The sequence below is a fragment of the Rattus norvegicus genome, chromosome 7 (assembly GCF_021556685.1).
Source record: "Rattus norvegicus strain SHRSP/BbbUtx chromosome 7, alternate assembly SHRSP_T2T, whole genome shotgun sequence".
In the NCBI taxonomy this organism is placed as follows: domain Eukaryota; kingdom Metazoa; phylum Chordata; class Mammalia; order Rodentia; family Muridae; genus Rattus; species Rattus norvegicus.
This window is the reverse complement of record NC_141540.1, coordinates 141412627-141439321: the sequence shown is the minus strand read 5'-3', so window position 1 is coordinate 141439321 and position 26695 is coordinate 141412627. Positions and strand designations below refer to the sequence as shown.

General features: G+C 52.5%; 1 protein-coding gene and 1 long non-coding RNA gene across 16 annotated transcripts in view; one reads left to right on the top strand and one right to left on the bottom strand.

Annotated features, from left to right (window-relative positions):
• Positions 1-26127, top strand: part of Galnt6 (polypeptide N-acetylgalactosaminyltransferase 6) — a 41451-nt gene extending 15324 nt beyond the window's left edge. For 5 of the 9 annotated variants that reach the window (XM_087555230.1, XM_087555229.1, XM_087555227.1 and 2 more), the window contains 10 exons: positions 373-959; positions 2610-2782; positions 14170-14319; positions 15473-15707; positions 19491-19608; positions 20783-20983; positions 21423-21554; positions 21904-22005; positions 23409-23561; positions 24496-26127. In XM_087555230.1, the coding sequence (XP_087411356.1) occupies positions 469-959; positions 2610-2782; positions 14170-14319; positions 15473-15707; positions 19491-19608; positions 20783-20983; positions 21423-21554; positions 21904-22005; positions 23409-23561; positions 24496-24609 (1869 nt within the window). In that variant the 5' untranslated portion in view covers positions 373-468 and the 3' untranslated portion in view covers positions 24610-26127. 9 annotated transcript variants of the gene reach the window in all.
• LOC148004988 (uncharacterized) lies at positions 877-15746 on the bottom strand. Of its 7 annotated transcripts, XR_015626041.1 has the most exons (6): positions 15461-15725; positions 9194-9464; positions 5211-5748; positions 3511-3780; positions 3289-3338; positions 2791-2878 (listed from the first exon to the last, which is right to left on the bottom strand). It is a non-coding gene; the product is annotated as an uncharacterized LOC148004988 (long non-coding RNA). The 7 variants fall into 7 exon arrangements; XR_015626040.1 differs by lacking the exon at positions 2791-2878 and having other exon boundaries at positions 3260-3338; XR_015626038.1 differs by lacking the exons at positions 2791-2878; positions 3511-3780; positions 5211-5748 and adding an exon at positions 877-2270 and having other exon boundaries at positions 15461-15746.
• Positions 26128-26695: the final 568 nt, after the last annotated feature.

The following is a 26695-nucleotide window of genomic DNA, read 5'->3' as shown; positions in this document are numbered from 1 at the left end:
AACCCTGTCTCAAAGTCCAAAGCAAGCTAGGGATGAAAGCGTAGGTGTCTGTGGTGTTCCCGGCCATGTTGTTGACCTGTGTGTTCCAGCTGAACTTTATTTCAGCGGCAAGGTGTTTCCTAGGCAAGTGCTCTGCCACTGAGCCAAATCCCCAACCCCGACAAGGTGTTTCCTAAACCAGTGTCCTCCGGGTAAGAGAGACCCAGACCCAGTTTTCTCATTTATAGCAGAAAGAAATTTAGGCACCAGGACACGGTGAGTGCGAAAACATGATGCCACCGTTCCTCGCTGAGCCGTGCTCAGGGCCCGAGTCCCTAGCTCCCTGCCCCTCTCTGCAATGGCTAATTTTTCTCATTTCCCCTCTTTTCTCAGGCTGAGCCCCCGACGTGGCTACCCTGGTGTATCAAGCCATTTCCAAAGTGAGGCATAAGACTTGGAACCGCCCCTGCTGGGGTCCCAGTTGGGAAGATGAGGTTCTTTCGAAGGCGCCACATGCCCCTGCGCCTAGCCATGCTGGGCAGCGTCTTCATGCTCTTCCTCTTCATCCAGCAGAAGGATGTAAGCAGCCGGGAGCAGGCCATGGAGAAACCGTGGCTGAAGTCCCTGGCGGGACAGAAGGACCACGTCCTGGACCTCATGCTTGGTGCTGTGAACAACATTAGGGACGTCATGCCCAAGCTGCAGATCAGGGCTCCGGAACCCCAACAGAATCCAGTCTCCACAAACCACTCCTGCCTTCCGGGGTTCTATACCCCCGCTGAGCTGAGACCCTTCTGGGAACGACCACCTCAGGATCCCAACAGCCCTGGGGCAGATGGAAAAGCATTTCAGAAGAAAGAATGGACCCTTCTAGAGACTCAGGAAAAGGATGAAGGCTATAAGAAACACTGCTTTAATGCCTTTGCCAGTGACCGCATCTCCTTGCAGAGGTCCCTGGGGCCAGACACGCGGCCTCCTGAGTAAGTAATGCACTCTTAGAACTCTCTGAGACCAGAGCTTTCCCAGAAGTGTGGCCAGGAGGGCTGTGGTCATTGGCCAGCTATCAGGAAGAAAGCTGAAGGAGATTTGAGAATAGCCAGGGATTTTCCTTAAGCCTTCTTTTCTTTTCTGGCCAATTGCCCTGATCCCAGGGGCTGGAGTTCAGGAGTACTATGGTCTGGCAGAGGCTCACGGGGACCCTTGAGACTGAAACACAGTTATGGAGGGGGCACAGGACACAGAAGGAAGCCAGGGTTGCAGACTAGGATCTGGCACACGGTACTGGGAGGTGCTGGGACAGAGCTGTGGTTTCTGAAGCCCTGCCCTCAAGACACTGAGCCTGCCATCTGGGCGTCTGAAAGAGAGAGGGGAAATTTCCTGACTACTACTGTTTTGGTCTAGAAGGTCCCCGCATCCCCGGGTTCCCTCACCTGAGGCCCACAGACCCACAGTCATTCCACTTGAAGTTCTTTACATTATTGGCTTTAAAAGGAGAGATGCACATTTGGATCTTAGAGCTGGCCCTGCTTCTAGCTTGTCCCTTGCTATACTCTTTGGAAGAAAGGTGTTTTTGTCTTCCTCACTTAGGGTTGTCCCTTTCAACTAAAGAGTTAGTTGGAAAAAAACAAGTCATTTCACTAAACTCATGACTCTTGAGAGCCTGGGGTTCCTCAGGCTTGAACCACATATTTCATACGACCATACAAGTTGCAGCTTGAGCTACTAGGAATTCGTCAGCAAAGGAGGACATTGTTGTAGAGGCAGTCAGGGTAGGAAGCTCTGTGGTGGGTCCACACATCAGCCTCCTGATAAGGAGGACTGAATCAGGGCGTCAAGGAAACTGGATCCGATGTCACAAGTCTATAATCCCAGCACTTTGGAGGCTGAGGCAGGAGGATTGCAGATGTGAGAGCACTGGTTTTCAGTGGGAGACACTCCCCCCTCCCCCGTCTCCACAAAACAAAAAAGGGTGTTGAGCTGTGTGGTCCTTGAAATTCAAGACCCGAGTCCTTACAGAGTCTAGATGGCAGGATAGCCCGGTGTCACGCAGTAGTTGCTGGCGATGATTGGGGAAGGTCCCCGAGGGTAGAGTCAGATCACAGGGATTCGGAGAGGGCTTAGAAGGGAAGTGAGCATCGGAAGGCCCTTTTCCTCACACTGAATGGAGTTTGCAGTCACTGTCCTCAACTGAACATTTGTCCTTAATGACTCGGGCCTCTGGGACCTCTGGACCAGATCACAGCCTATGCAGTGTCCAAGGTGCAGAGTGAGTCAGCCTTGGAATACCGGGCCTGAGAGCAAAGTGTAAAACCAGGAGGAGGGTGGGGGTGAGGGATACCTGAGGATCACCTTAGGGCGCTGGGCTAGCACACGGAGTGGTTTTGGAGGGGGCTGGCTAGTTACCTGCACGGAGAGGATATAGCCACAGGGTATAAGCAGCTATTCCCAAGCACAACAGGAAATGGAGGTCGGTGATTGGGCATGCGCGGGCATGCGCACTCGTGCTCCCGGGTAAGGGGTTGGGTGGATGGTTGGAGAGCTTTAGACAGATATCTTTCCTTTCCCCTCCTGGAACGCTGCCCCCCCCCCCCGGGACTTAGAGAGCTGTGTCCATCCTTCCATCGTTCCAGGTGTGTTGACCAGAAGTTCCGGCGCTGCCCGCCACTGCCCACCACCAGTGTGGTCATTGTATTCCACAACGAAGCCTGGTCCACTCTGCTGCGCACAGTATACAGCGTCCTGCACACCAGCCCTGCCATCTTGCTGAAGGAAATCATCCTAGTGGATGATGCCAGCACAGACGGTGAGGCTGGCGGCTCTGAGGGAGGTGGGGCTGGCTGGTCTGAGGAGGGGTGAGGAGGCTGGCGGGTCCGAGGAGGGGTGAGGCCTGTGGGTGTGCCTTCCGTAAAGGCAGCAGGAAGAAGGTGGGAATGGAGCATACAGGCCACAGTCCTAGAGCCTAGAACTCTTCCACACCTCTCAGAGCAGCACGGGTCTCCAAGATCCCTGTGATGTCACGGGCATCCCTAACTCAGAAGTGAAAGAGGGCCAGCAAAGTGGCTTACTAAGTAATTACTTGCCGCCAAGCCTGCTGACCTGAATTTGAACCCCGAGACCCACAGGCTACCAGCTCTACCTGAGGGCTGTGATTTGAGTGTAAAAACAGGCACATACACTAAATAAGGAAAGAAAGGGAGGGAGAGGAGAGGAGGGCAGCTGGCTGGGAGGGCCTTTCTGGTTTCCAGCCCTACTAGATCTTCCCCTGGGAAGCCCTTTTTGCCCTCATTGTTCTTAGGGGAGATCACTCACCGTCTTTTACCTTCACATCGACTCCATAGTGTTCCATACCCGGCTCTGACCTAGATATGGGTAAGAGGGAAAAAGAAAGGTCCCCTGAGGAGGCTAATGAAGGTTTAGAGCACGTGGGAGAAGGGCCCTCCTTTGGTCAATCTGAAATGACACGGACTTGAGAGTCCAACCCTGAGAAATCAAGTCTAGTTCTGAGTCTGTGCCAGGCCTCTCTCAACTCACTTTCCTTTCCTGCACATTGGCACAGTTGACTCCTTCCTATGGTAGGCGAGGGGCGCGAAGCAGGTGATGAGAGCCGCAGGCCAGCATCTCCTGAGGGCTCTGTGTGCGCATCTGTGCTTTACTTCCAGTGTAGGACGAGTGCATCATGGGAGTGTGCGGCCAGGAGATGCTTCGTCTGCCTGGTGTGGCTGTGACTGCTTTGTAACCGGGGTGGAGTGTTGGTTGGGAGTCTGGTGTGTCTGAGGAAGGAACGTTCGATGGAGAGCATTCCTGGAAGAGAGGAGATTGTAAGCCTAGAGACAGGAGCTTGTTTGTTGGGGAGACTGGGTGTGGCTGGAGTTTAGGTTCATCTGTAGAAAATGATATTGAAAGGACTCAAGGGGTGGGGGAGGGGCGGTCGGATGGGCAAGGAGGCGGGGAGTGGATGAGGGGGAGAAGGGGAGTGGGTGAGGGGAGTGGGGTTGGATGAGGGGGTAGGGCAATCGAAGGGGACGGGGTCGGGGTGGGGTTTGAGATGCTGGTATCAAACCCAGGAGTTTGCATAGTAAACAGGGTCTCTTCCTGCTGCTGTGTTGTGTTAGCACCCTGAGGAGAGGCTGGAGAGATGGTTCAGCTATCAGGAGCACTGGCTGCTCCCTCTGAGGTCCCAGGTTCGATTCCCAGCACCGACATGACAGTTCACGACTGTCTGTAACTCTAGTTCTAGGGGATCTGATGCCCTCTTCTGACTCTGTGGGGGTGCACAGACATACATGCAGGCAAAACACCCAGATAAAAATAAGAGTCGTTAAAAAAATACTCCTCCCCCCTCCCAAAAAAGGCAATTCAAGAGAGAAAGGGTTAATTTGGCCTTGAGTTCCAGGTTATGGTTCACTGTGGCAGGAACTGTGCTGGAGGCAGCTGGGCACATAGCATCCAGTCAAGGAGCAGACGGAGAGCAGGGGCTGGAGAGACGGCTCAGATGTTAAAAGTAATGTCTGCTCTGCAGTGAGATCTGGTGCCCTCTTCTGGTGTGCAGGCACACGTGTAGGCTGAACATTGTATATATAATAAATAAGTAAACCTTAAAAAGAAGAAGCAGAGAGCAGGGGAGGCCAATGCTTAGCTCGTGTTCTAGGGTCTAGGAAGCCAGGGAATGGTGTCGCCCACAGTGGGCGACTCTTCACAGGCATCCCCAGAGACCCATCTCTTTGGTGATTCTAGATTCTGTCAAGCTGACTAAATGAACCATCACACATGTTGAAGTGACATTCACGCCAGGCTTGACATATCTATTTATAAAGAAGCGAGACATCGTTGGGAACCTGTGCTCATGCTTCCTGCTCCTGCCAGAGCCCTCTGGCTCTCCTACCTCTCCAGCCGGCTGTTCTTGGGTTAGGAACGATGCCACAGGAGATGTGGGGTGGTGAAAGTGGGGGCTGGGAATGAGCACTGTTGAACCCTCTTGACAAGAGAGCTCTCATTTTCCCAGGGAAGACAGGCTCTTGGCAACCCGAGCATCCAGGTTACAGCAAGTCTGGTTGGCGAGTGCTAGGCCCATGAGGCTTCTGGAAGAGGGTCAGGGGGGGAAAGGGTTGCTAGCAACAGTGCTCATAATGGTCAAAAAATCGAGTCAAAGACTCTGAGATGGGATAATCAGGTCCAAGCAAAACCCAAGTCTAGAAGTGTAAACAGCTCATTGTCTGACATCAGAAACTCACGGGCTTCTGGACTCTGAAAGGCTCTGTTTCTCTAGCTCCGACATTCACCGCACATTCTTATCACAGGCTCAGGCCAACTTCACTCCACGGCCGCTTATTGCTGCTTATTACTGGAGTTTCTAAAATGCTGGAGTCTGCACACAACTGGGCTGTTCCTTCACCAACAGCTCCTCTTGGGCTCTGTTCCAGGACCCTAACTTGGTCCAAGCCTCAGGGTCTCTCCATGACCGCTTTCGCCCTGGGGCAGCTTCAGACACTGTAGCAGCAGCACCTTCACCAGTGACCTCCCCTGACCTCTCACAGTGCCAAACCTCAGCTGCTCTCCATGACCCTTGATGCCTTTAAAACCAGTACCGCCTGGGTGACTTTCACCCATGAGCAGGTTCAGCTGCGGCACAAGATGCAGCCTTGGCCCTCGCTGAACCACAGCTTCTGTGCAGTGACCCTAGGAAACCCTTCCCAGAAATGTCCGCTTCGATGACACTGGCCTCTTAGTCACAACTGATTCTTCAGCCCCAGCTGGCCAGCATCCATTGTCCTAGCAAGCAAAGGTTTCACGTGAGTGGTTTTGGTCTCTCGTTAATCACAGCCAAGTCTTCAGCCCGAGCTGACCAGAAACACAGATTCTTAACTCAAAATATCTCATGGCCCCAGTATCATGTTAGAGGGACCCTCAGACTCCCTGTGGAACCTCACAGACCAGGCCTCCATCATCTATGCTGCTCTCAGCATTGACTTCTAGGTCGCCATAGCATCCCTCAGGCAATGGCCTCTTGAGGCTCCAAAGTCCATCCACCATCCTCTCCCAAAACATGTCTGTTTCCCCCAAACCCCGTTCCTGGTACCAGTTTCTGTCATAGTTGGGAGTTCTATTACCGTGATAAAACACCATGACCAAAAGCGTGTTTTTGTTGTTGCTGTTGCTTTTGGCTTGTTTGTTTCAATAAACCAAATAAACCCAAAAGAAAGGGTTTGTTTCAGATTCTAGTTGTTGTCCACCATGAAGGGAAGTCAGGGCAAGAACCCAAGGCAGGAACCCAGAGGAAGGATTCAAAGCCAAAGCCGTAGGGATACAACTTACTGGTTTCCTTTGCACAGATTGTCAGCCTGCTTATGTCACCCAGGGCCACCTGACCAGGGTGGCCCCACCCACAGCAATCTGGGCCCTCCCATATTGATCACTAAGAAACTGTCCCACAGGCTTTGGTCCACAGGACTATCTTACGGAGGCTTCTTCTCAGATATCTCTAGCTTGGGTCAAGTAGACGAAAGGAAAGGAAGGAAAGTGAGAGAAAGACTAACTAGGACAGTAACTTTTCATAGCAGTGAGCCGGCCTATGTTCTCAAACCGTGTGTGTGTGTGTGTGTGTGTGTGTGTGTGTGTGTGCGTGTGTGTGTGTGTGTGTGTAATCTTTAATTGTATTATATATACATGTGTGACTGGGTGTGGGTATGAATGTGTGAGTGCAGGTGCCCTAGGAAACCAGAGGATCCCTGGAGATGGGGTTACAGGTGGTTCTGTATGTGAGTACACTGCAGCTGTCTGCAGACACCAGAAGAGGGCATCGGATCCCATTACAGATGGCTGTGAGCCACCACATGGTTGCTGGGATTTGAACTCAGGACCTCTAGGAAGAGCAGCCAGTGCTCTGACTGCTGAGCCATCTCTCCAGCCCTACAGTGGTTCTGAATAGCATTTGATGTGGATGTTGGGATCCACACTGAGGTCCCCTCTACAAGAGCAGAACATGGAGCTCTTAGCATGGAACTGTACTATCCAGATTTCAGACCTGTGTTTTCTCTGTCACCTCCTACATTTGCCGGGGACAGCGGCCCCCTTCCTCTCCCTCCCCCTCCTCTTCCTCCTCTCCTCTTCTTTCTTTTCCTTCTGTATATAAATGTCTTGCCTGTGTGCATGTCTGTGTACCATGTGTGCACCTGGTGCCCTTGGAGGCCAGAAGATTATCGGAACTGGAATGAATGATTGAGCATCTCCTTGAGGATACTGGGAACCAGACCTGGGTCCTCTGTAAGGGCATCCAGAATTCCTAACCACTGAGCCATCTCTCCAGCCTCGCCGCCTCACTCTTAAGGACACTTCTATCCTCACCCGAGACCTCTAGCTGATCCCCCTTATTTTCTGGGTCCCACTTTGAGAATCTGTGCTGTTTCCCTTACTGGAGAGCTGTCCTTGCCATGGTGACATTCACTGCCACATGTCCACATGAGCCTAGGAATGGTGTGCCCACTCTCTGAAATGCCCTGCTCCAGGCCTCTCTGAGTGCTGTTCACTGGGGAACAGGAAAAACAATCTTGGCATGTCTGTCCACACAGGATAAAAATGCCCATATGCTACGTTCAGTAATCAAAAATATACCATCTCATGCTATCACTGGCTATTCTCTGGCCTCAGCGAACCACCTCCATGGCTACCCCCACGCAGCGACTCCCCATCTCGCTGTTAGCTGTCACAAACCCCTGTGACATGGTAAAATCATAACTCTAGAGGCTTGAAATTTATCAGATTTATATCAGTAAATTCACAACCCACAAAGCGCCCAAAGAACTCAGAGCCAGTTGATATTGATATAAGCTGTCCACTTACATTGGCCAAATCATCCTGTAATAATCCATCCCTTATATGATATTCATAGCTACCTGTGGCTATTTAAAGCCACACGGACCTGGGCCGTCCTTCTCCTCCTCCATCTTCCTTCCTTCTCCCCTCCATCCTCTCTTTCCCGCCTCTCAAAAACTCTCAGCCCGCCCTCCTTTTCTACTGTCCAATCACAGGCTCCAGCCTTGTCTTTCACCTGCCCTCACCTGCTGACAGACAGCAGTCTACACCCACACAGGTGACTGTTGGAGGATCAGATTCATCGGCTCCTGTTACACACAGAAGGGCTGTCTCTCTGAGGGGCAGTGTTCCTGCCTCCTGCCCTCCTACCCAGGTACCCCGCAGCAGCCCTGTAACCGTGTAACCATGATTATGTGGGTATTTGATACTGGGGGGAGGAGACTTTGTGCCAGGCTGGGGGCTTTTTATTCCTTGCCACAAGTCAGAACCGGAGCCCAGACTTCACTTTTGACTGCCCTGCCTGTCTTCTTGGAGGCTTAATTTTTTTTTTTTAGTTGAAAAGACAGAAAATTATTACAGTTTGTATTATTAATTGTTTTATGTATACGAGTGTCTTGCCTGAGTGTATGGAGGAATACCATGCACATACACGTACCCACAAAGGCTTGGAAAGGGCACTGCGTCCCCTAGACCTGGAGCTATAGATGGTTGCGAACCACCATGTCGGTTCTGGGAACCAAGCCCGGGTCCTCTGCAAGAACAGGAAGTGCTCTAATTGCTGAACATCTCCCTAATAACTCTGCTTTTGTTTTGTTTTTAATAGGATTTTTTTTTATGTATACGTGACTATGTCCGTGTGTGGATATGTGTGTGCGCGTGTAGCACCCACAGAGGCAAGAAGAGGGTTGGAGGTGGTGTTATAGGCAGCCCCAAGTGGAACCAAATTAAAAGTGTCTGCCCTGCCAGAGCAGCAAAGGTTCTTACCCAGGCTGCGCCTCTCCAGCTGTCAGGCACACATAGCAAGCACCTCGGCTCACTAAGTCAACTCCCTGGCCCCTTTAAGACATTGTCAGTAAACGTATCTCATTGCAGCAGGCTAAGGCGGGAGTACTGTGAGCCCGAGTCCAGCCTGGACCACAGAGTGACACCGTGTCTTAAAAAAAAAACAAAACAAAAAAAAAAAGACAAAAAAAAAAAAACAAAAGACAAAAAAAAAAAAAACCAACAACAAAAAGAAAGCTGAGCTAGAAACGATCTGATTGACAGTTTTAAGTGATAACTCTGGGGCGGGGGTGGGGAAGGGGAAGCCAGGAATATAACTCAGTTAATACAGTGCTTGTTTAGCATGCACAAGGCCCCAGGTCCAACCCACAGCACGGCATTAACCAAGCGTGACGTCACATACCTGTAATGCCTCGGCCGACGGAGGTGGATACGAGGGGATCAGAAACTCAAGGTCGCCATCCCATCTGTGACGGTCTTGAAACCAGGGGCAGGAGAGATGCCAAGGGCTGAAGGAGAGACGACTCAACACTTAAGAGCACTGGCTGGTCTTTCTGAGGACCCAGGCTCCATTCCCAGCAGCCAGCTAGCTGGTCACAACTGTCCGTTACTCCCATTCTAGGGGGTCCAGCATCTCCCTTTGGCCTCCACGGATACAACACATAGCACAATGCCTGTATAACGTGATACACACAGAACGTGATGCTCAGACGTACAGGCAAGCAGAAACATCATACGCATGAAGTACTTGTATTCTAAGCTCAAAAGAGAGAGAGAGAGAGAGAGAGAGAGAGAGAGAGAGAGTGAGTTGGAGGCCATCCTGGCTGAGAGACTCTAAAGAGAAAGTGGTGAGAATTGGAGTTAGGATGACGTTCTGTGATAGAGCTTGCCCCACCATGCCTGAGGCTCTGAACCTTGACTCCAGCACCATCAAACAGTAATTAGAGACAGAGGAATCTGCAGGGGCGTTGGGGGTGGTTGGGTGGTTGGTTTGGTTTGGTTTGGTTTGGTTTTGGTGTTTTTCAAGACAGGGTTTCTCTGTGTAGCCCGGCTGTCCCAGAACTCACTCTGTAGACCAGGCTGGTCCCACACCTGCCTCTGTCTGTCAGGCAAGGAAAACTGGAGTTTAAGGAGGCTTCCATATCTAGCCCATTCTGGGAGACAATGTGGAGTAGAGGCTGGGAGAGGAGTTCACTGTCATAGCTAGGGCGACCGTGGGAAGGGGTTAAGAACTGACCCCATAGGGTTGGGGATTTAGCTCAGTGGTAGAGCGCTTACCTAGGAAGCGCAAGGCCCTGGGGTTCAGTCCCCAGCTCTGGAAAAAAAGAACCAAAAAAAAAAAAAAAAAAAAAAAAAAGAACTGACCCCATAGTGGGAGGGGCAGGGAGAATTCAGTCTGGCTTCAGAGCAGCTAACAGGATGCTGGTGCTGAGGTCACGTGGGGAGACTGGGTAGGACTCGGACTAAGGTGGAGGGTTTTGTTCAGGTTGGAGGCAGGTTAGCCTTCTGTCAGACACTCAAGTGAAGACAGCAACGCTAGGAGGGAAGCCCTGGGGCTGCACAGTGTGAACCATGGGCTGCATAGTGTGATCTGTGGGCTATGCAGTATGAACCGTGGGCTGTATAGTGTGAACTGTGGACTTTGTAGTGTGAGCTGTGGGCTGTGCAGTATGAGCCATGGGCTGCATAGTGTGAACTGTGGACTATGCACTCTGAACCATGGGCTGTATAGTGTGAACTGTGGACTTTGTAGTATGAGCTGTGGGCTGTGCAGTGTGAGCCATGGGCTGCATAGTGTGAACTGTGGGCTATGCAGTGTGAGCCATGGGCTATATAGTGTGAACTGTGGACTTTGTAGTGTGAGCTGTGGGCTGTGCAGTATGAGCCATGGGCTGCATAGTGTGAACTGTGGACTATGCACTCTGAACCATGGGCTGTATAGTGTGAACTGTGGGGTTTGTAGTGTGAGCTGTGGGCTATGCAGTGTGAGCCGTGGGCTACATAGTGTATGCTGTGGACTGTGCAGTGTGTACCGTGGGCTGTACAGCGTGTGCTGTGGGTTGCACAGGGTAGAAGAGAGGGGGCATTTACCTGTCTGTGGCATCTCACCCTGAGGAGTAAGGTTGAGTGGTAGAGGCAGACTATGGAACCTAAATTTGAGGGACCGTATGCTGGCCTGCCTGTCTCTCTGCTTAGCTGTGCTACATTCTGTCTTGGGTCTTTTTTTCTAGTAACTCCAGAGGTGGGACAAACAGCAGGTAGGACAGACAGATAGCGGACTATTCCAGGGAGTTGTCTGGCTCTCCTGAAAGGGCCTGAGGCCCAGAACCAGTGGTCTCTGGCCTGGCCTCCCGAGACTGGAAGGAAGGCGTGGGAGAGCTGTACAGCACAGGGCTCTGGAAGTCACAGCTCAGTGCTTCTCACCGTCTTACCACACAACCCGCTTCCTGTGATGCTTACCCGTGAACTATCTCTACCACAAGCTTCCTGTGGACAGACTTAAGTGGGGTCTCAGAGAGGCTTCCGCTGAGCTGCTGAGAGGATGAAGACCCAGCTGGGTTCCTCCCTTCCTGTCAGCAGCACCAGACTGTGGCCAGGTTGTGGTTCACATGTCCCATGATGGCAAGCCCTCCCTACGAAGGCCAGTGTCCAGCCTCAACATTACAGACACTTGCCAAGTCACTGCAGTGCCGAAGCCACCATGTAAGGCTAAATTGGAGCGGCCAGGTCCTGGCACCAGAGACAAGAGGCTCTGCTTCTGGAGCAAGTCAAGTCCCCTTCTGGGGTGACTGAATGTTTCATTTGCAAGGGCAGTGGGTCAGGAACACCTGCCTACCAGAAGGGCTGGAGAAGGCAAAGAGAAGAGTCCAAGTTTCAAATTATAGTTTCTTTTTTTTTTTTTTTTTTTTTTTTTTTGGTTCTTTTTTTTCGGAGCTGGGGACCGAACCCAGGGCCTTGCGCTTCCTAGGTAAGCGCTCTACCACTGAGCTGAATCCCCAGCCCCCAAATTATAGTTTCTTTTCCTGGAGCTTCACTCTCCTGAGCAGTGACCAAAGAGAGGCTTAGCCTCTTATACTGAGGGTGGGGGAGACACTCCCAACACAAGAAACTCACACTCATTAAGTCCCGGCGGTTGCCCTCTGAGCTCCTAGAGGAGGTTCGTCTTCTCACAGAGGGTGGTTAGGATCCCGTTGCCATCATGGCTACTGGGGTAACCTGAGCTCCAAGTCTTGGCTATCTGTCTGTTAACCCTGGGGAAGGTAGGTGTGCCCTATTCCACAGTGTGACGTTAGTAGAGAGATGCAAAAACCAAGCCAGCATGAAAGCACCTGCTTTAGTGACTGGCACATAGTAGGTGTTCAAGTGTGCGTGTGCGTGCGTGTGTGTGTGAGTGAGTGAGAGAGAGAGAGAGAGAGAGAGAGAGAGAGAGAGAGAGAGAGAGAGAGAGATTAGTAACATGCAGAAATGAAGCCAGCATGAAGGCACCTGCTTTAGTGACTGGCACATAGTAGGTGTTCAAATATGTGTGTGTGTGTCTGTGTGAGATATTAGTGACAATCTACTAATTGTTTTCAGGACCTGTGACTTACAAAGCATTGTATACAGAGGAAGGCCCAGTTGTGAGCCCACAATCAGAAGGGGAAGGACACATTGTCACAGCCGACCTCCATTGCTGAAACAACGTGCGCCTCCGGTTTACACAGTTAAGGACAGGGGAGGGCTAGAGAGACGGCTCAGGAGTTAAGAGCACACACTGGGTTTCCAGAGGACCCGAGATTGGCACCCTGGGCACCTCAAACCTGCCTCTAAGTCCAGCTCCAAGGGCCCAACATCCTCTGCAACTCGGTACTTACATGCACAGACAGACACAGCCATAGTTTAGAGAGTTACTTATCTCATGTGTATGAGCACACTGTCGCTGTCTGCAGACACCAGAAGAGGGCATCAGATCCATTACAGAGGGTTGTGAGCCACCATGTGGTTGCTGGGATCTGAACTCAGGACCTCTGGAAGAGCAGTCAGTGCTCCTAACCGCTGAGCCATCTCTCCAGCCCCAAATGCATAATTTAAAAATAAAATCTTAAAAAAAAACAGACCATAAGCTGGATGTAGTGGTGCAATGTCTTTTTAATTGCAGCACTGGGGAGGCAGAGGCAGGGGGATCTCTGTGAGTTCAAGGCCAGCCTGGTCTACAGAGCAGGTTCCCAGCCAGTCAAACTGATCAACAGAAATCACGTTCAAACATAAAGGTGGGTGATGTTTCAAGATGGAGTCCTTCGAAGTAAAACTGTGTTTGGTGTCCTGAGGATTTCAGATGGGATCCCAAGGTCCTCAGGGATCTCTACCCACCATGGTCAGAAAAAGCCTCTCCATTATTCCCCACAAAGGGAAGAGTCAAAGGAAGGTCCTGAGGCTTGATCTGTGCATGGAGCAGAAAAAGGGGGCAGTATGCTTCCTCAGGAGTCTCCACTGACCTCAGCAGAGGGGCCTCCCTTCTGTGCAGGGAGGGAGTGCAGGCCAGCAGGGCCCCTGGCAGATCTACTGTGATCACTGCTGTGAACAACTCACACCCCACCCCCACCCCCACCCCCAAGCCCAACCCCACCCCCAGCAGTGTGTTCTTAAGACAGTCATGTCTGCCGTGCTCCCTGCTCGGACCCTTAGCATTGGGTACTTGATACATTGTCTGTCTGTCTCTCTCTCTCTCTCTCTCTCTCTCTCTCTCTCTCTCTCTCACGTGTGTGTGTGTGTGTGTGTGTGTGTGTGTGTGTGTGTGTGTGTGTGTGTGTGTTATTATTGTTGTTGTTATTATTATCCTACGAAAAGTGTACATTCTTCCTGGGCATGCCCAGCACTTGAGAGGGGAGGTGGAGGCAGGATGATCAGGAGTTCAAGGCCAGCCTGGGCTCCCTTTGACTCTGTCTCTAGAATCTGATTTCTCTCTAGACATCACAGTACTGGAGAGGAGTCCATGCTAGGCAGGTGCCTCCCACCGAGCTTTACCCGCTGCCCCTTTTAGTATTTTAAATCCGCTTGGCCTGTTTTGACTCCTTAAAGAGTCCCACACACAGAGATCATAAAGTCAAAGGTTAGGCTTCTGTGGGGCAGCGTAGCTTAGTGCTGGAGCACTTACCGGGCAATCACAGGGCCCCGGGTTTAATTCCCAACACCTCAGTGGGGGTGATGGCCACAGACATGGGGCCCGTGCTGGCAGACATGTTCTCAAAGGGGCCTGGCCAAGGGCAGGGTTTCCTGCCTGCCTCCCTTCCCATCTCTGCCCTCACCTTCTGTGGGCAGTTCTTGGGAGGACTTGGGTGTAACACCCACAGGGGATTAGCAAGGGGCTGGCGACCGTAACAGTGGCCTTGTCCCTTCCAGAGCACCTGAAGGAGAAGCTGGAACGGTACGTTCAACAGCTGCAGATCGTGCGCGTGGTTCGACAGCAGGAGCGGAAGGGGCTCATCACGGCCCGGCTGCTGGGGGCCAGTGTGGCGCAGGCTGAGGTGCTTACGTTCCTGGACGCGCACTGTGAGTAGGACATGCCCACCGAGTGCCAGGAGGCCTGGATACCTGCTCATCGCCACAGGCAGATGAGGAGGAGGCTGGGACCATCCTGTCCTTCTCTTTTAGGAGTAAAGAGGTTGGGGCTCACCCACTCCTGCCCCTCCCTCACACTGACTCCAGGCATGGTTCTCCAGAGAGCACAGCCTTGAGACTTGGTGTCTCAGAACAGTTGGCCCTAAACAGTGATTACCACTGAGGAGAATCCCCTGTCCCACTGTAAACAACTTTTCTGTTAAAAGGACCTCCCCCTTGACTGAGAGGAAGACTGTCCCTGCAGAAAGTTTCCTAGAAGAACAAAAGAAACCAGAAAATTCTGGACACCGGTTCCCTTTCGACTCTACCACTAATGGAGCCTCTGTTTCCTTACCCACCTAATAAAAATCACTAATATAAAAGTAAAAATTGATCTCAAAGGATGGCTCAGAGGTTAAAAACATTTGCCCTTGTAGAGAACACAGGGTTCGATTCCCAGCACCCACGTGGTGCCTCACAACTTCCATAGCTCCAGTTCTAGGGGATCCGGTGCCCTCTTCTGACCTCTGCAGGCACAAGGCACCCAGAACTACAAGCAGACAAAAATGGTGATCAACATAAAACAAAAAAAAAATAATCTGAAACGATAAAGCCATGTAGAACCTGAGTCCCGGGACAGTCAAGAGGCGTGTGGCCTGTGCCTGCTGTCGCCACATGTGGTGGCACAGGCAGGAGGAACACTGAGAGTTTGAGGCTGCCTTGCTCCGAAGGAAAGAGCTCCAAAGGCTGGCGAGTGTGGTGGGGGAGGGTTGTTCTACACTTCGAGCTGGGAGTTGAGGCACACAAGTCCTAGAGGAAGAAGAGCCATTCAGAAGCCTACACCCGGGGTGGGGACCAAAAACCCTGGAGGTAACCCCTCCAGGTCCTTAGCGATTTGCACTGGTTTGTGATGACAAGTTGCTCCCCCAAAGCCTACCTACCCTTCCAAAGCCACCTCCACCTATCAAGAGATCCTCTGTGTCCCCTACAGCTGTGGAACTTGCTGTGCACCCTCTCTTTCCTCCCTGTACACCATTTCCTCCGAAGGTAGAGGGTTCAAGTGCGGCTAGACCCCTGACCCTCACCTTCTTACCTGGGTCTGCAGGTGAGTGTTTCCACGGCTGGCTGGAGCCCCTCCTGGCTCGAATCGCTGAAGACAAGACAGCGGTGGTGAGCCCAGACATCGTCACCATTGACCTTAACACCTTCCAGTTCTCCAAACCCATGCGGAGAGGCAAAGCCCACAGCCGGGGCAACTTCGACTGGAGCCTGACCTTTGGCTGGGAGATGCTCCCTGAACACGAGAAGCAGAGACGCAAGGATGAGACCTACCCCATCAAGTAAGGACTTAACTGAATGCTGCCGATCCCCCCAACCCTGGCCTCCACCCACCCGGCTCCTGTACCATCCCACCCCAACATCTGCTAGGCACTTTGTCAAACCACACTCCTTATGAAGTGGGTCCTTTGGTTAGCCTGTTCTTACAAGTGAGACTAAGGAAGCCCGTGGCAGCAAGTGGTTACCTCAGATCCCACAGCTAGCACAGGGTAGGCAGGGACCCATCCTTGTGTGCATTTGTGTGCCTTAGCATGGACCTCACCACCTCAACCATGACCGCTTGCTCCCGTTTACCTGGCTCTCTGCCAAGCTTCGTGTCTTCACGCCGTTCTTCAACCCCTAGAAGGCTGGGGGTTGAGGGGTGAGAGATGCTGTGGCGGGAGGCAGCGTTGAACAAGCGTTGTAATAGGAACGCACAGGCTCCCGGAAAACAGGTGCTGGGCCTGGTGGCGCACACTTGTAATCTGTCTTAGGGTTTCTACTGCTGCAATGAAACACCCGGCCAAGAGCAAGTTAGGGAGGAAAGGGTTTATTCAGCTTACACTTTCGTATCGATGTTCATCATTGAAGGAAGTCAGGACAGGAACTCACACAGGGCAGGAACCTGGAGGCAGGAGCTGATGCAGAGCCCATGGAATCTCAGACCACCAGCCCAGCGGTGGCACCATCCACCATGGGTTGGGCCCTCCCCCATAAATCACTAATTTAGGCTTGCGGACAGCCAGATCTTACGGAGGCATTTTCTTAGTTGAGGCTCCCTCCTCTCAGATGACTTTAGCTTTTGTCAAGCTAAAACTAGCTGGCACAGAATCCCAGCTTCTCAGGAGGCTAAGACAAGGGGATCACAAATTCAAGGACTGTCTGGGCGACTGTGAGTTCAAGGCTCACCTGGGAAATTAAGTGAAACAGTGTCTCAAAAGTAAAGTGTTTGAGGTGCTAAGGTACAGCTCAGTGGTCAGTGGTTGAAGATGTGCCCAGCAAGTGCAAAGCCCTAGGCTCCAGGTGGGGCGGGGCGGGGTGGGGCGGGGTGGGGGGGAGAATGAACAAACGCAGGTTGAAGCTTTTACAGTTGCCCTGAACTTTTCATTAAAGGGTCACATCATAACAGTCTTTCCCAGCCACCTACATAGTCTAGTGGCGTCCTTTTGGGGAGGTTAGGTTCTGTGTTTTTAATAATTGTTTCTAAATGTAGATACCGAGCTGAGCCCCATAGTGCATAGCTGCAACTCTACCTCTGGGAGGGAAGACAATATCAGAAACTCAAGGTTATCCTTGGCTCTCCAGCTCAAGAGACCCCCATCTCAAAAAACAAACAAAACCATTCTCCATGGAGCAGTGGTCCTCAACCTTCCCAATGCTGCAACCTCACGTTGTGGTGACCCCCCCTCCCCCACGACCGTAAAATTATTTTCATCGCTACTCCATAACTGTAACTTTGCTACTGGTGTGAATCATAATGTAAACATCTGGCATGTGGGATAGCTGATGTGTGACCTCTGTGAAAGGGTCGTTTGACCTCCAAAGGGTTGGGAGTCCTTGAAATCAAGCAGCCAGGCTACATAGCAGAAAACTATCGTGCCTCGTAAGGCCCACAGAGGCTCGCCGCTCTTGTTCCTTGACAAACCCGACAGATTTTTCGTCTGTGTGTGTGTGTGTGCGCATGTCTGTCTGTACACACACACACGTTTAGCATGTGCGGGCACATGTGTAGGTGGGTGCCTCTGCTGTGTGTTTCTGTACCCCGGGTTGATACTGGGAGTCGTCCTTAATTGATCTTCTACCTTGTTCACTGAGGCAGTGTCTCCCAGTTAAACCCAGAGTTCACCAGCATCGCTGGGGCTGCTAGCCCGCTTGCTCTGGGGATCCTGAGGCTTGAGTCCCAGGCAGGCTGTCATGCCCTCTTAGAGTTCGTCTGGTGTTTCAGGATCAGAACTCAGGTCCTCACAGCTGCATGGGGAGCACCTTAGCTACCAAGCCATCTCCCCAGCCCCCACGTTTCTGTTTTAAACCTTCGTCTCAAACTAAAGGGTCGGGGGTGACGTTTACGGTTGTCCCGTGGTTTGGATTCTGTGTGCCGCTGTTCTGTCCTGATCATGATGAATTTTAGGCCAGCCTGAGCTACCAATACAAAGTTCCAGTACAGCCTGGGCTATAGTTAGGCCCCCATCTTGAAAAACAAAAGGTAGAAAGGAAAGAAGACTCCCTGCTGGCTCTCTGCTCCTTTAAGGAGCCTTTGTTTGGTGTGTTATAGCAACTTACCCCACCCAGACCGGGGCCAGGCACACTGCAGGACGGTTAAGGGCAGGGCCCTGGCTCCCACCCATCACTAACGGACCGTCCAACCCCGTCCAACCGGAGGACAAAGAGACAATGTTTGAGGATGAATGTGTCACTTGGCCCAGGTGCCCTGGCAGCACAAAATGCTGGCTAGAAGCACTTCTTGAGGTGGTTCTCCAACGGTCCTGTCGGAGTTACCTCACATGCTTGTTCTTGGAGCCGTGGATGGCTGAAGCGAGGGCTAAGAGACACAGGGTCCCAGGAAGTAGGACAGAGTATACAGGTGTTTCTTAGAGGCTGCCACCTGTTGGGATGAGTCTACAGGGACGTTCCTGGGCGGCATTTAACCTCAAAGCTAATTTGTCAGGGACCCCCGTCAGTCTTGGGGATCCTACAGACTATCAAGAGCAGGCTAGCTTCCGAGTGTTCATGTGGAGTTCTAGGGTTCTCAGAGCCTTCCTGGTGCTACTTGGGCAGGCTCGGGACCCCTGGAAGAAGACAGAAGTGGTCACAGGAAAGCCAGCCCAAGTGTGAGGGTTTCCCAGCTGAAAATGGCTGTAGAAGCAGCACCAGGAAGACAAGAGCAGGTGCAGAGAATCCCCATGGCTGCACTCCGTGAGGTTGCCTTCTTCATTGGCCTAGTGTCTTGACTCAGGTCTGTGCCTCCCTGCCTTTGTCTGACAGTCAGAACCGAGTTCTCCCTCCCCCTCCCCCTCAGTTACCAGGAGCACCTCCACTCACCAGTGTCCCCTGTCCAAAGCACATTAGCAGGCTAGGCCCCCGGCTAATGCTGTGACCATGTAGTCCCGGAAGGGATGTGGATCCTGACTGTCCCAGGGTGCTTCTGAAGGTGACAGACTTGCTTTTAATCACACCAAGACAGAAAATAGAGACTACTCCCCCCTCTCTAGACTGCTCCTCCCCCCTCACTCTAGACCGATTCCCTTCCAGACTCCTCCCCCTCTCTAGACTGCTCCATCTCTCTAGATTCCTCCCTCTCTCTCAAGACTGCTCCCCCATCTCTCTAGACTGCTCCCCCTCACTCTAGACTGCTCCCTCTCTCTCTAGACTGCTCCCCCTCACTCTAGACTGATCCCCCTCACTCTAGACTGATCCCTCTCCCTCTTCTCCCCCTTACTCTAGACTGATCCCTCTCTCTCTAGACTCCTCCCCCTCTCTTAGACTCCTCCTCTTTCTCTAGACTGCTCCCCCCTCACTCTAGACTGATCCCCCCAGCTCCAGATGCAGCCGTGCTCTCAGGCCCTGCTGGGTATGGTTCCTACATCCCCAGTTGAACAGATGGAGTCCATTTAAGAGAGCATTGCCGACTGCCTGTCTCCTGGACCCAGTTCAAGAAGGGGAGGAGGGTACAATGGAAGTTAGTGGAGGGGCTGCATGACCCAGCAGGAGCAGGACATGCGGTGGGAGGCCTCAGAGGGAAGCTGGCCACCAGCCCTCCCTGCCTGCATCTACTGATGATCCCTGTGCTCTCTCCCTCTGTCCTCCAGGTCCCCAACGTTTGCTGGCGGCCTCTTCTCCATCTCCAAGGCCTACTTTGAGCACATCGGTACCTATGATAACCAGATGGAGATCTGGGGAGGGGAGAATGTGGAAATGTCCTTCCGGGTGAGGATGAAGAGGGAAACCCCAGCCTTTCAGGGATGGCTACACAGGCATTGTCGGGCAGGGACAGCTTCGAGGGTGTCGGATCTGGAAAGGGTGTCTGCTTTCTGACAGGGTTCCACTCTCCCTGCTAGGGCCTGATGACTCAAAATAAGTTCCAGGACGGAAACTCCAAGAGTGAGGGATAGTGGAAGCCATTAAGGATCGAGCTTAGTTAACGGACAGTTTCTATGATGAAACCAGGTCAGGGAGTAGCCACCATCCTCCACGTTAGAAAACTCAGGCCCCTCTTCCTGAGTCAGAGACGCCCGCCCTGGGAACCTTTGGATTCCCCATGAGCTTCCAGTGAGTTCTTCCTAACAGGGGGATAAGAGGTGGAACCCAATTCTGATCGAGGCAGAACACAGAGGAATTCCGAGAATGAGGCAAATCAAGATGGGTCAGGAGGGGTTGCTTCTAAAAGCTGCATGAATCCCCAAGCCAGTCGGCAAATAATAGGAAAATGAACTCGTTAATGGAGTCCTTTCTCGGTGTCTGCCTGTATTAAGCACATGATTGCCTTCTGATGTCACCGTAGCTGTGAGTGGATTTCCTGTTGCTGCCACGGCAAAGTGAATAGCAGGCACCTCACCCAAAAGAGACCAAGCAGCAGGACAGAGGTCTTTAGCCGGCCCACTGGCACAGAGAGGGGCCACCAGTCAGTGTCTGGTTCACACCGTTCAGTGAACCTCAGACCCCGATCTCTCCTCAAAAACTGGCGTGCGTGCTCCAGGCCCAGTGAGCAGGAGCCACTGACCCAAGCTTTGATCCGGGGGAGGCCAGGCTTTCTGTGCCTCCTAGGTAAGCCATCCCGTCTCCGGGTCAGAGTCCAGGGACCATAGTGCGTTCATAGCGTAGAACTAGCCAGCTGCCTCTTCTCTGAAGTGAACCATGGTAACATCAGGACTCTGCGTCCACAATAACCAAGAGTGAGCCAGCGTACGCAGGCAGAGAGCCCGGAAAAGGGTAGCCGTTCCCTAAGGGTTACCCGCCAACAGCTCTCTCTTCGGGGATTGAAAGGGTAACATTTACTTACATCTAAGACCTGGGGCCTGTTGTCCTGGGAACTGAAGAGGCCTGCTTGGGAGAGCTTGCCCACCACCCTTCTGAAGGCCCCATCCTGTCTTCTTTGTGTCAGGTGTGGCAGTGCGGGGGCCAGCTGGAGATCATCCCCTGCTCTGTGGTTGGCCACGTGTTCCGCACCAAGAGTCCCCACACCTTCCCCAAGGGAACCAGCGTTATTGCACGCAATCAGGTGCGCCTGGCTGAGGTCTGGATGGACGACTACAAGAAGATTTTCTACAGGAGAAATTTACAAGCAGCAAAGATGGCCAAGGAGGTGAGGCACCGGGTCAACTTCCCTCTCTACCTTCCTGTCTCTCTTCATCCCTCAGAACTCTATAAGCTAGCCCCATGAGCCACACTGGGCTCGGAGGAGGAGCCCCGGTTGCCCCAAGCTGGGGGCGGGGGGAGTCCCAGCATCACTCAGAGGGGAGAAAAGGAAGGAAAAGCTCGGGAGGAGAACCCACCGCCAGAGGAATGACTGACAGGCTCTGATTGAAGACCAGGAGGTCTGATTGGGGAGTCACAGGGCACGAGAGAGTGTTGTGAGGTGGTGATGTCCCCATGCGTGTCAGCGGGCCTGAGTCAGTGCCACACTGAGCAGGACTGAGAAGCAGAGAGTAGCCTCGGTGCTCCATGGTGTCTGGGCTGCCTTGGCCCAGACAGAATTCCCCGGGCTGTGTCACTGACCCTTTGGAGGACTGACTCGTTGACAGAACAACTTTGGTGACGTTTCGGAGAGACTGCGACTGAGGGAACAGCTACACTGTCACAACTTTTCCTGGTACCTGCACAATGTCTACCCAGAGATGTTTGTCCCCGACCTGAACCCCACCTTCTCTGGAGCTGTAAGTTAACCTGCACATCACCGTGGCACCCCAAAGAAGTCATAGCCATGCAGCCCAGGAACAGACAAGACATGACCGGAGGGCGGAGGAGAAGATTTGGGAGTTGCTCCAGTAGTTAAAGTCCCAATAAAGGGGGGAATCGATGAGTAGCGGTTCTTAAGTGTTAAGCGTGTGAGAATCCCCATGAAGACATGTTACTACACGTGGCTGGGCAGCACGCTCACTCACAGCCAGCTCTGCCTCTGAACAAATCAGGCATCTGGCTCACTCGGAGAGGAGGAAAGCCATTCCAGTTGGACCCTCGCCCGGCTGAGCCATGTCCCGTTTCCCCTGCCTTACCTTTGTGCAGATCAAGAATCTCGGCACCAGTCAGTGTTTGGATGTGGGTGAGAACAACCGTGGAGGAAAGCCTCTCATCATGTACGTGTGCCACAACCTCGGCGGCAATCAGGTAGGGGAAACATACTCGTCCCGGGCAGCCTCTCGGGTGCCTCCTCTCCCCGAGAGCCCCCTTTCCCTACCTTAAATAGTGCTTTCCTGAGGCCCACGGTGGAGGAGATGGGGGAGGAGGTACCACTGCTGCTGCGGGCAGACAGGGTCTGCAGGCTGAATCAGGGACCGAGAGCTAGCACTGTGCTGGGCTCTAGAGGGTGAGGAGACGTTGCCAACCGGAGGGCTGTGGGTGAAGCTAGCTGCTGGAGAATTCTTGAACACTTTCCCTCTCACCTACACCTGTATAGACTCAACTCTGACCCTTAATCTCCCTCCCCCTGACCAGAACCTACCATTCTGACCCAACCCCACCTCCGGTAGTGACCCCCTGAACAGCCACCACCGACATCCAGGACGCTTACCCGCACCCCACAGCGCAGGCACATCCCAAAGGGGTAACTGACGCTCTGGGAGTGCCTCATCCCACAGCCGGCTGGGCCCTCCCACTTCAATCATTAATCAAGAAGCATCCTACAGCCTTGCTCACACGTCACCTCACAGGGAGTTTTCTCAGTTGAGATTCTTCTTCCAGATGACCCTAGTTAGTGTCAAGGCAACAAAGACTAACCAACACACTACCTGTCCGCCGTCCCTCAGCCATCCTGTACCCAGATCTGGTACATAAGAGGGATTTAAACACAGAGCTGGAGAGATGGCTCAGTGGTTAGGAGCACTGACTGCTCTTCCAGAGGTCCTGAGTTCAAATCCCAGCAGCCACATGGCAGCTCACAGCCATCTGTAATGGGATCTGATGCCCTCTCCTGGTGTGTCTGAAGACAGCTACAGTGTACTTATAATTAATAAGTAAAAATTATTAAATTTTACTTTGAAAGCAGATTAGGGTACAACCAGCTTGCAAGATGGTTTTGGGAGATTCATTGGGTAATACCTTTTATTTCAGTGGTAACTTATTAGCAAACCCAGAACCAGCCAGTGCTGGAACAATAAGTGCTGTGGGCTGGATGGTGCAACGTTTTGGTAGTTAGAAGGCAGGGGCAGAAGGATCGTGAGTTTGAGGCCAGCCTGGTATATGCAGCAGAGGTCTAGACCAGCCTGAACTACAAAAGGAGACTGTGTCAGGCACCAAACAGCAGAGCCAGTGTTCTAGCGCATGACTTCATAGTTGGTGCTTAAGATAAGGCTAAGGAAAATTTTAGTTCCCAGTTGAAGCTATACGTACCATTGATCCAGTATAACATGATGTGGAAATAATCAGGGTGGTGATACAGAGCGCCAGGTCTCGGCACAGCTTCCTCCCTTCCCCCGGGAAGCCATCTTGTTGGCACTGTAGGGCTGTGGCTTTGGGAGGTAGTGGGCAAGCTCCCCACCTGCTCCACAGAACATCTTTGTCTTGACTTCCAGTACTTTGAGTACACCTCCCAGAGGGACCTCCGCCACAACATTGGGAAGCAGCTGTGTCTACATGCCAGTGGGAGCACGCTGGGCCTTAGGAACTGTCAGTTCATTGGCAAAAATAGCGAAGTGCCCAAGGACGAGGAATGGGAACTGACCCAGGTGAGTCGGTGGCGCAGAAAGCTCGGAACCGAGAGTCCAGAACGCCACACCTGTCCTCTCCTCCTCCCCCTCCTCCCCTCTTCCTCCTCTTATTCCTCCTCTTCTTCCTCTTCCTCCTCCTCCTCTTCCTTCTCTTCCTCTTCTTCTTCTTCCTCTTCTTCCTCTTCCTCTTCCTCTTCCTCCTCCTCTTCTTCCTCTTCCTCCTCCTCCTCTCCCTCCTCCTCTTCTTCCTCCTCCTTTCTCTTCATCTTCTTCATCATCGCCCTCTGCCTGAGCACCATGGGATCAGCAATGATCCCTGAGTCCCTCTGCCATGCACATTTTAAGGCTGACTCCAAATAGACTCCAAGGTGAGGAGTCACTGGTGGCTCACACGTGCCTCCATGTGCGGGTGTGAAGCAACACACAGGCATGCACTGTTTCTCCTAATCTGTAAGGGGCTTTGTCCCAGAGGACAATGTTCCCACTTCTACAAAGCAGCCAGATAACATTCAACAATCCCATCTAGCCCAGGCCCCACCACTGGCTAATGGCAGGCTGGGATTCAGACCTCCGTACATCTGACTGGAAGTGGGCCTTTTCCTCTGTGCCACACGGCTGTGAGGTAGGAGATAGTAACTGATGTCACTAAGCCGGAGCTCAGAAAAAGAATGGCTTAGCCATGAGGCTACCAGAAAGGATAGGGCCAACATTAACCACAAGCAGAAAAGAGGGGCAGGCAGCTGTAGCCCCAAGTTTTTGATGCGGGCCACCCCAGAGAAAGGAAGGCCCTGAAAGGGTTTTTCTGTCAGTTATGGTCTTGCAGTTTTCTGTGACAGCCATAAGGCTAAATTTCCATGATGCATGCATCTCAAGGGAAGGTCATTCTTTGCCTTATAGCAGCTGTCCTTGTCTCCTCGTCCTCGGTTTAAACCTTTACTGTGTTGCCTTTTAGGATCAACTCATCAGAAACTTAGGATCCGGTACCTGCCTGACATCCAAGGACAAAAAGCCAGCTATGGCCCCCTGCAATCCCAGTGACCCCTACCAGCTCTGGCTGTTTGTCTAGGCCCGGGGTCATCCCCAGTACAGGCCCAGCAAGCTCCCCCAAGCAGTGGAGTCACCAGGCATCTGGGAGTCCTCTCCCCCAGATCCTCTGGAGGCCCGAGAGTTGGATTCTTAAGCCTGGGGGCCACCAAGGCAGGACCTTCTTGCAACAACACCGGTTCCATTTTCTTCCCTCCATGCCAGTGGAGAGACCAAGAGGTTACTTGCTACTTGGCCCAAAGCTTTCTTGATCTTCTAGAGACAGGAGCCTCCAAAGCAGCCTGGAAGTGTGCCCTGCAGAAGGACTGGAGGTGCAGAGACCCTCTCTTGTCAACAGACCCTGGCAGCAGACCGTCTTGATGTACAGAGTGCCTTCCTCCCATGTCATCTGCATAGTTACCTGTGGAGGAGACAGGAAGGAGCCCTCCATTGAGAAGGTTGAGACCTAGCTGGAGTATAGTTCAGGGAAAGGCCCCGGGTTTGACCCCTTAGCACCACGAAAACAGAAGAGGCCAGGAGAGGAAGGAAGGCAGAGGGTGGCTGAGGGAAGGCAGAGGGCTTTTCTGCAATTACACAGAAATTGGTAGGTGGCTCAAGCTGGGCCTGAATCCCCATCTTTGGGGCTGTACCAGGGCCTCCTTCCAGCACGCAAGAACACTAGACCATGAGCTGCCAGCCGTGCCATTTCTTGACCCCTCACTGACTGACCATTCTGGCCGGCTGTCCTCCAGAAAGCCAGGTAGCAAGATAGGGGAGCGCACTGAGAATCCCGGACTGTTGGGGTGGAAAGAAGTTCATGGGCTCAGACAGACAGCTGGTGAGTCTCAAGCTAAGACCAAGGCCCTTTTGTTCTGTGTACAAGGCGAGTAAACAACAAAGCAGGATCTAGGCATGAAGGCACACGCTTTTAGTCTCGGCACTCGGAGACTAAAGCAGCAAAGTCTTTAGTCCAGCGTGGGCTTCAGGAATAGACAGTCTGTCAAAAGCAATAAAAGACATAACGTGGAGAGCATGAAGGGTGCTACCTTGCAGCCCCTGAACTAAAATAGCCCCCCTGTGTTACATCTATTCCTCAGCAGAAACTAGATAGGTGTGTTGTCCAAGGTCACCTGGTAAGGTGTTTGGCAGCTCCAAGCTCAGACCCAAGATAAGGCTAATCAGAGTCCTTAGCAAGTCTGAGGGGTCAGGGACAGTGTGCAAATGCCTGGAGGGCTCATCCCATCTGCTCACCTGAGTGCCCTACATGGAGCCGACCCGAAGATGCCAACCTTTCTACAATCAACTTGGACCCCCACGGTTGCCGTGCCTGGAAGAAAATAGAAACGTCCAGGAAGGCTTTGGGGGACTTCAGCATGGGACCATGGCTGCCTCCTGCTCGGTGCAAGGGCACATGGCAGGAAGCCTCCCTCGTCCCCTGGGAGACAATCGGGTAGCCCAGCCAAAGGGAAAGAGTCTGACCAAGCTATGATCCATGGTGGGAAGGGGGAAGAGAGGCTGATTGGGAACCTGGTGGAAATAAAGGTTTTGTGGTATTGGTAAACACTGTTGGATTTGAGTTCCTCTCCCTGCTTTGGCCCAAAACGGAAACGGATTAGACTGGCAAGAACCACATTGCTCTCCTGAAGCTGCCGCCACATCGGAAACATCCTCCAGCCAGTGTGCATTGGGTGTGCGATGTGTGCAGCCGTGGGATGTGAGAGGGGACCCCCTACCTCCGTGGGATTTCCGCTCTAAGGATGAGCGTCAGAATGTTCGAGGAAAGGAGTTAAGAGTCAGGAGGGGCTGGAGAGATGGCTCAGTGGTCAGGAGCTCTTTCTGCTCTTTCAGAGGGTCTGGGTTCAATTCCCAGCAGCCACACAGTGACTTACAACCGTCTGTAATTACAGTTCTGGAAGATCACGTCATCTTCTGGCCTCTAAGCACACTAGGCACATGAGGGGTACATACTCGCAGTGAAACACTCACAACCTGTAAAATATAAACAAGTATTCTTAATTTAAAAAAAGAATGAAAATCTGGGCCGAGTTCAGCCGGTAGCATAGGCCTGACATGCTCAAGGCCCAGGGTTTGATCCTTTAAGCCAGGTACACTAAGTATGGCGGCCCAGG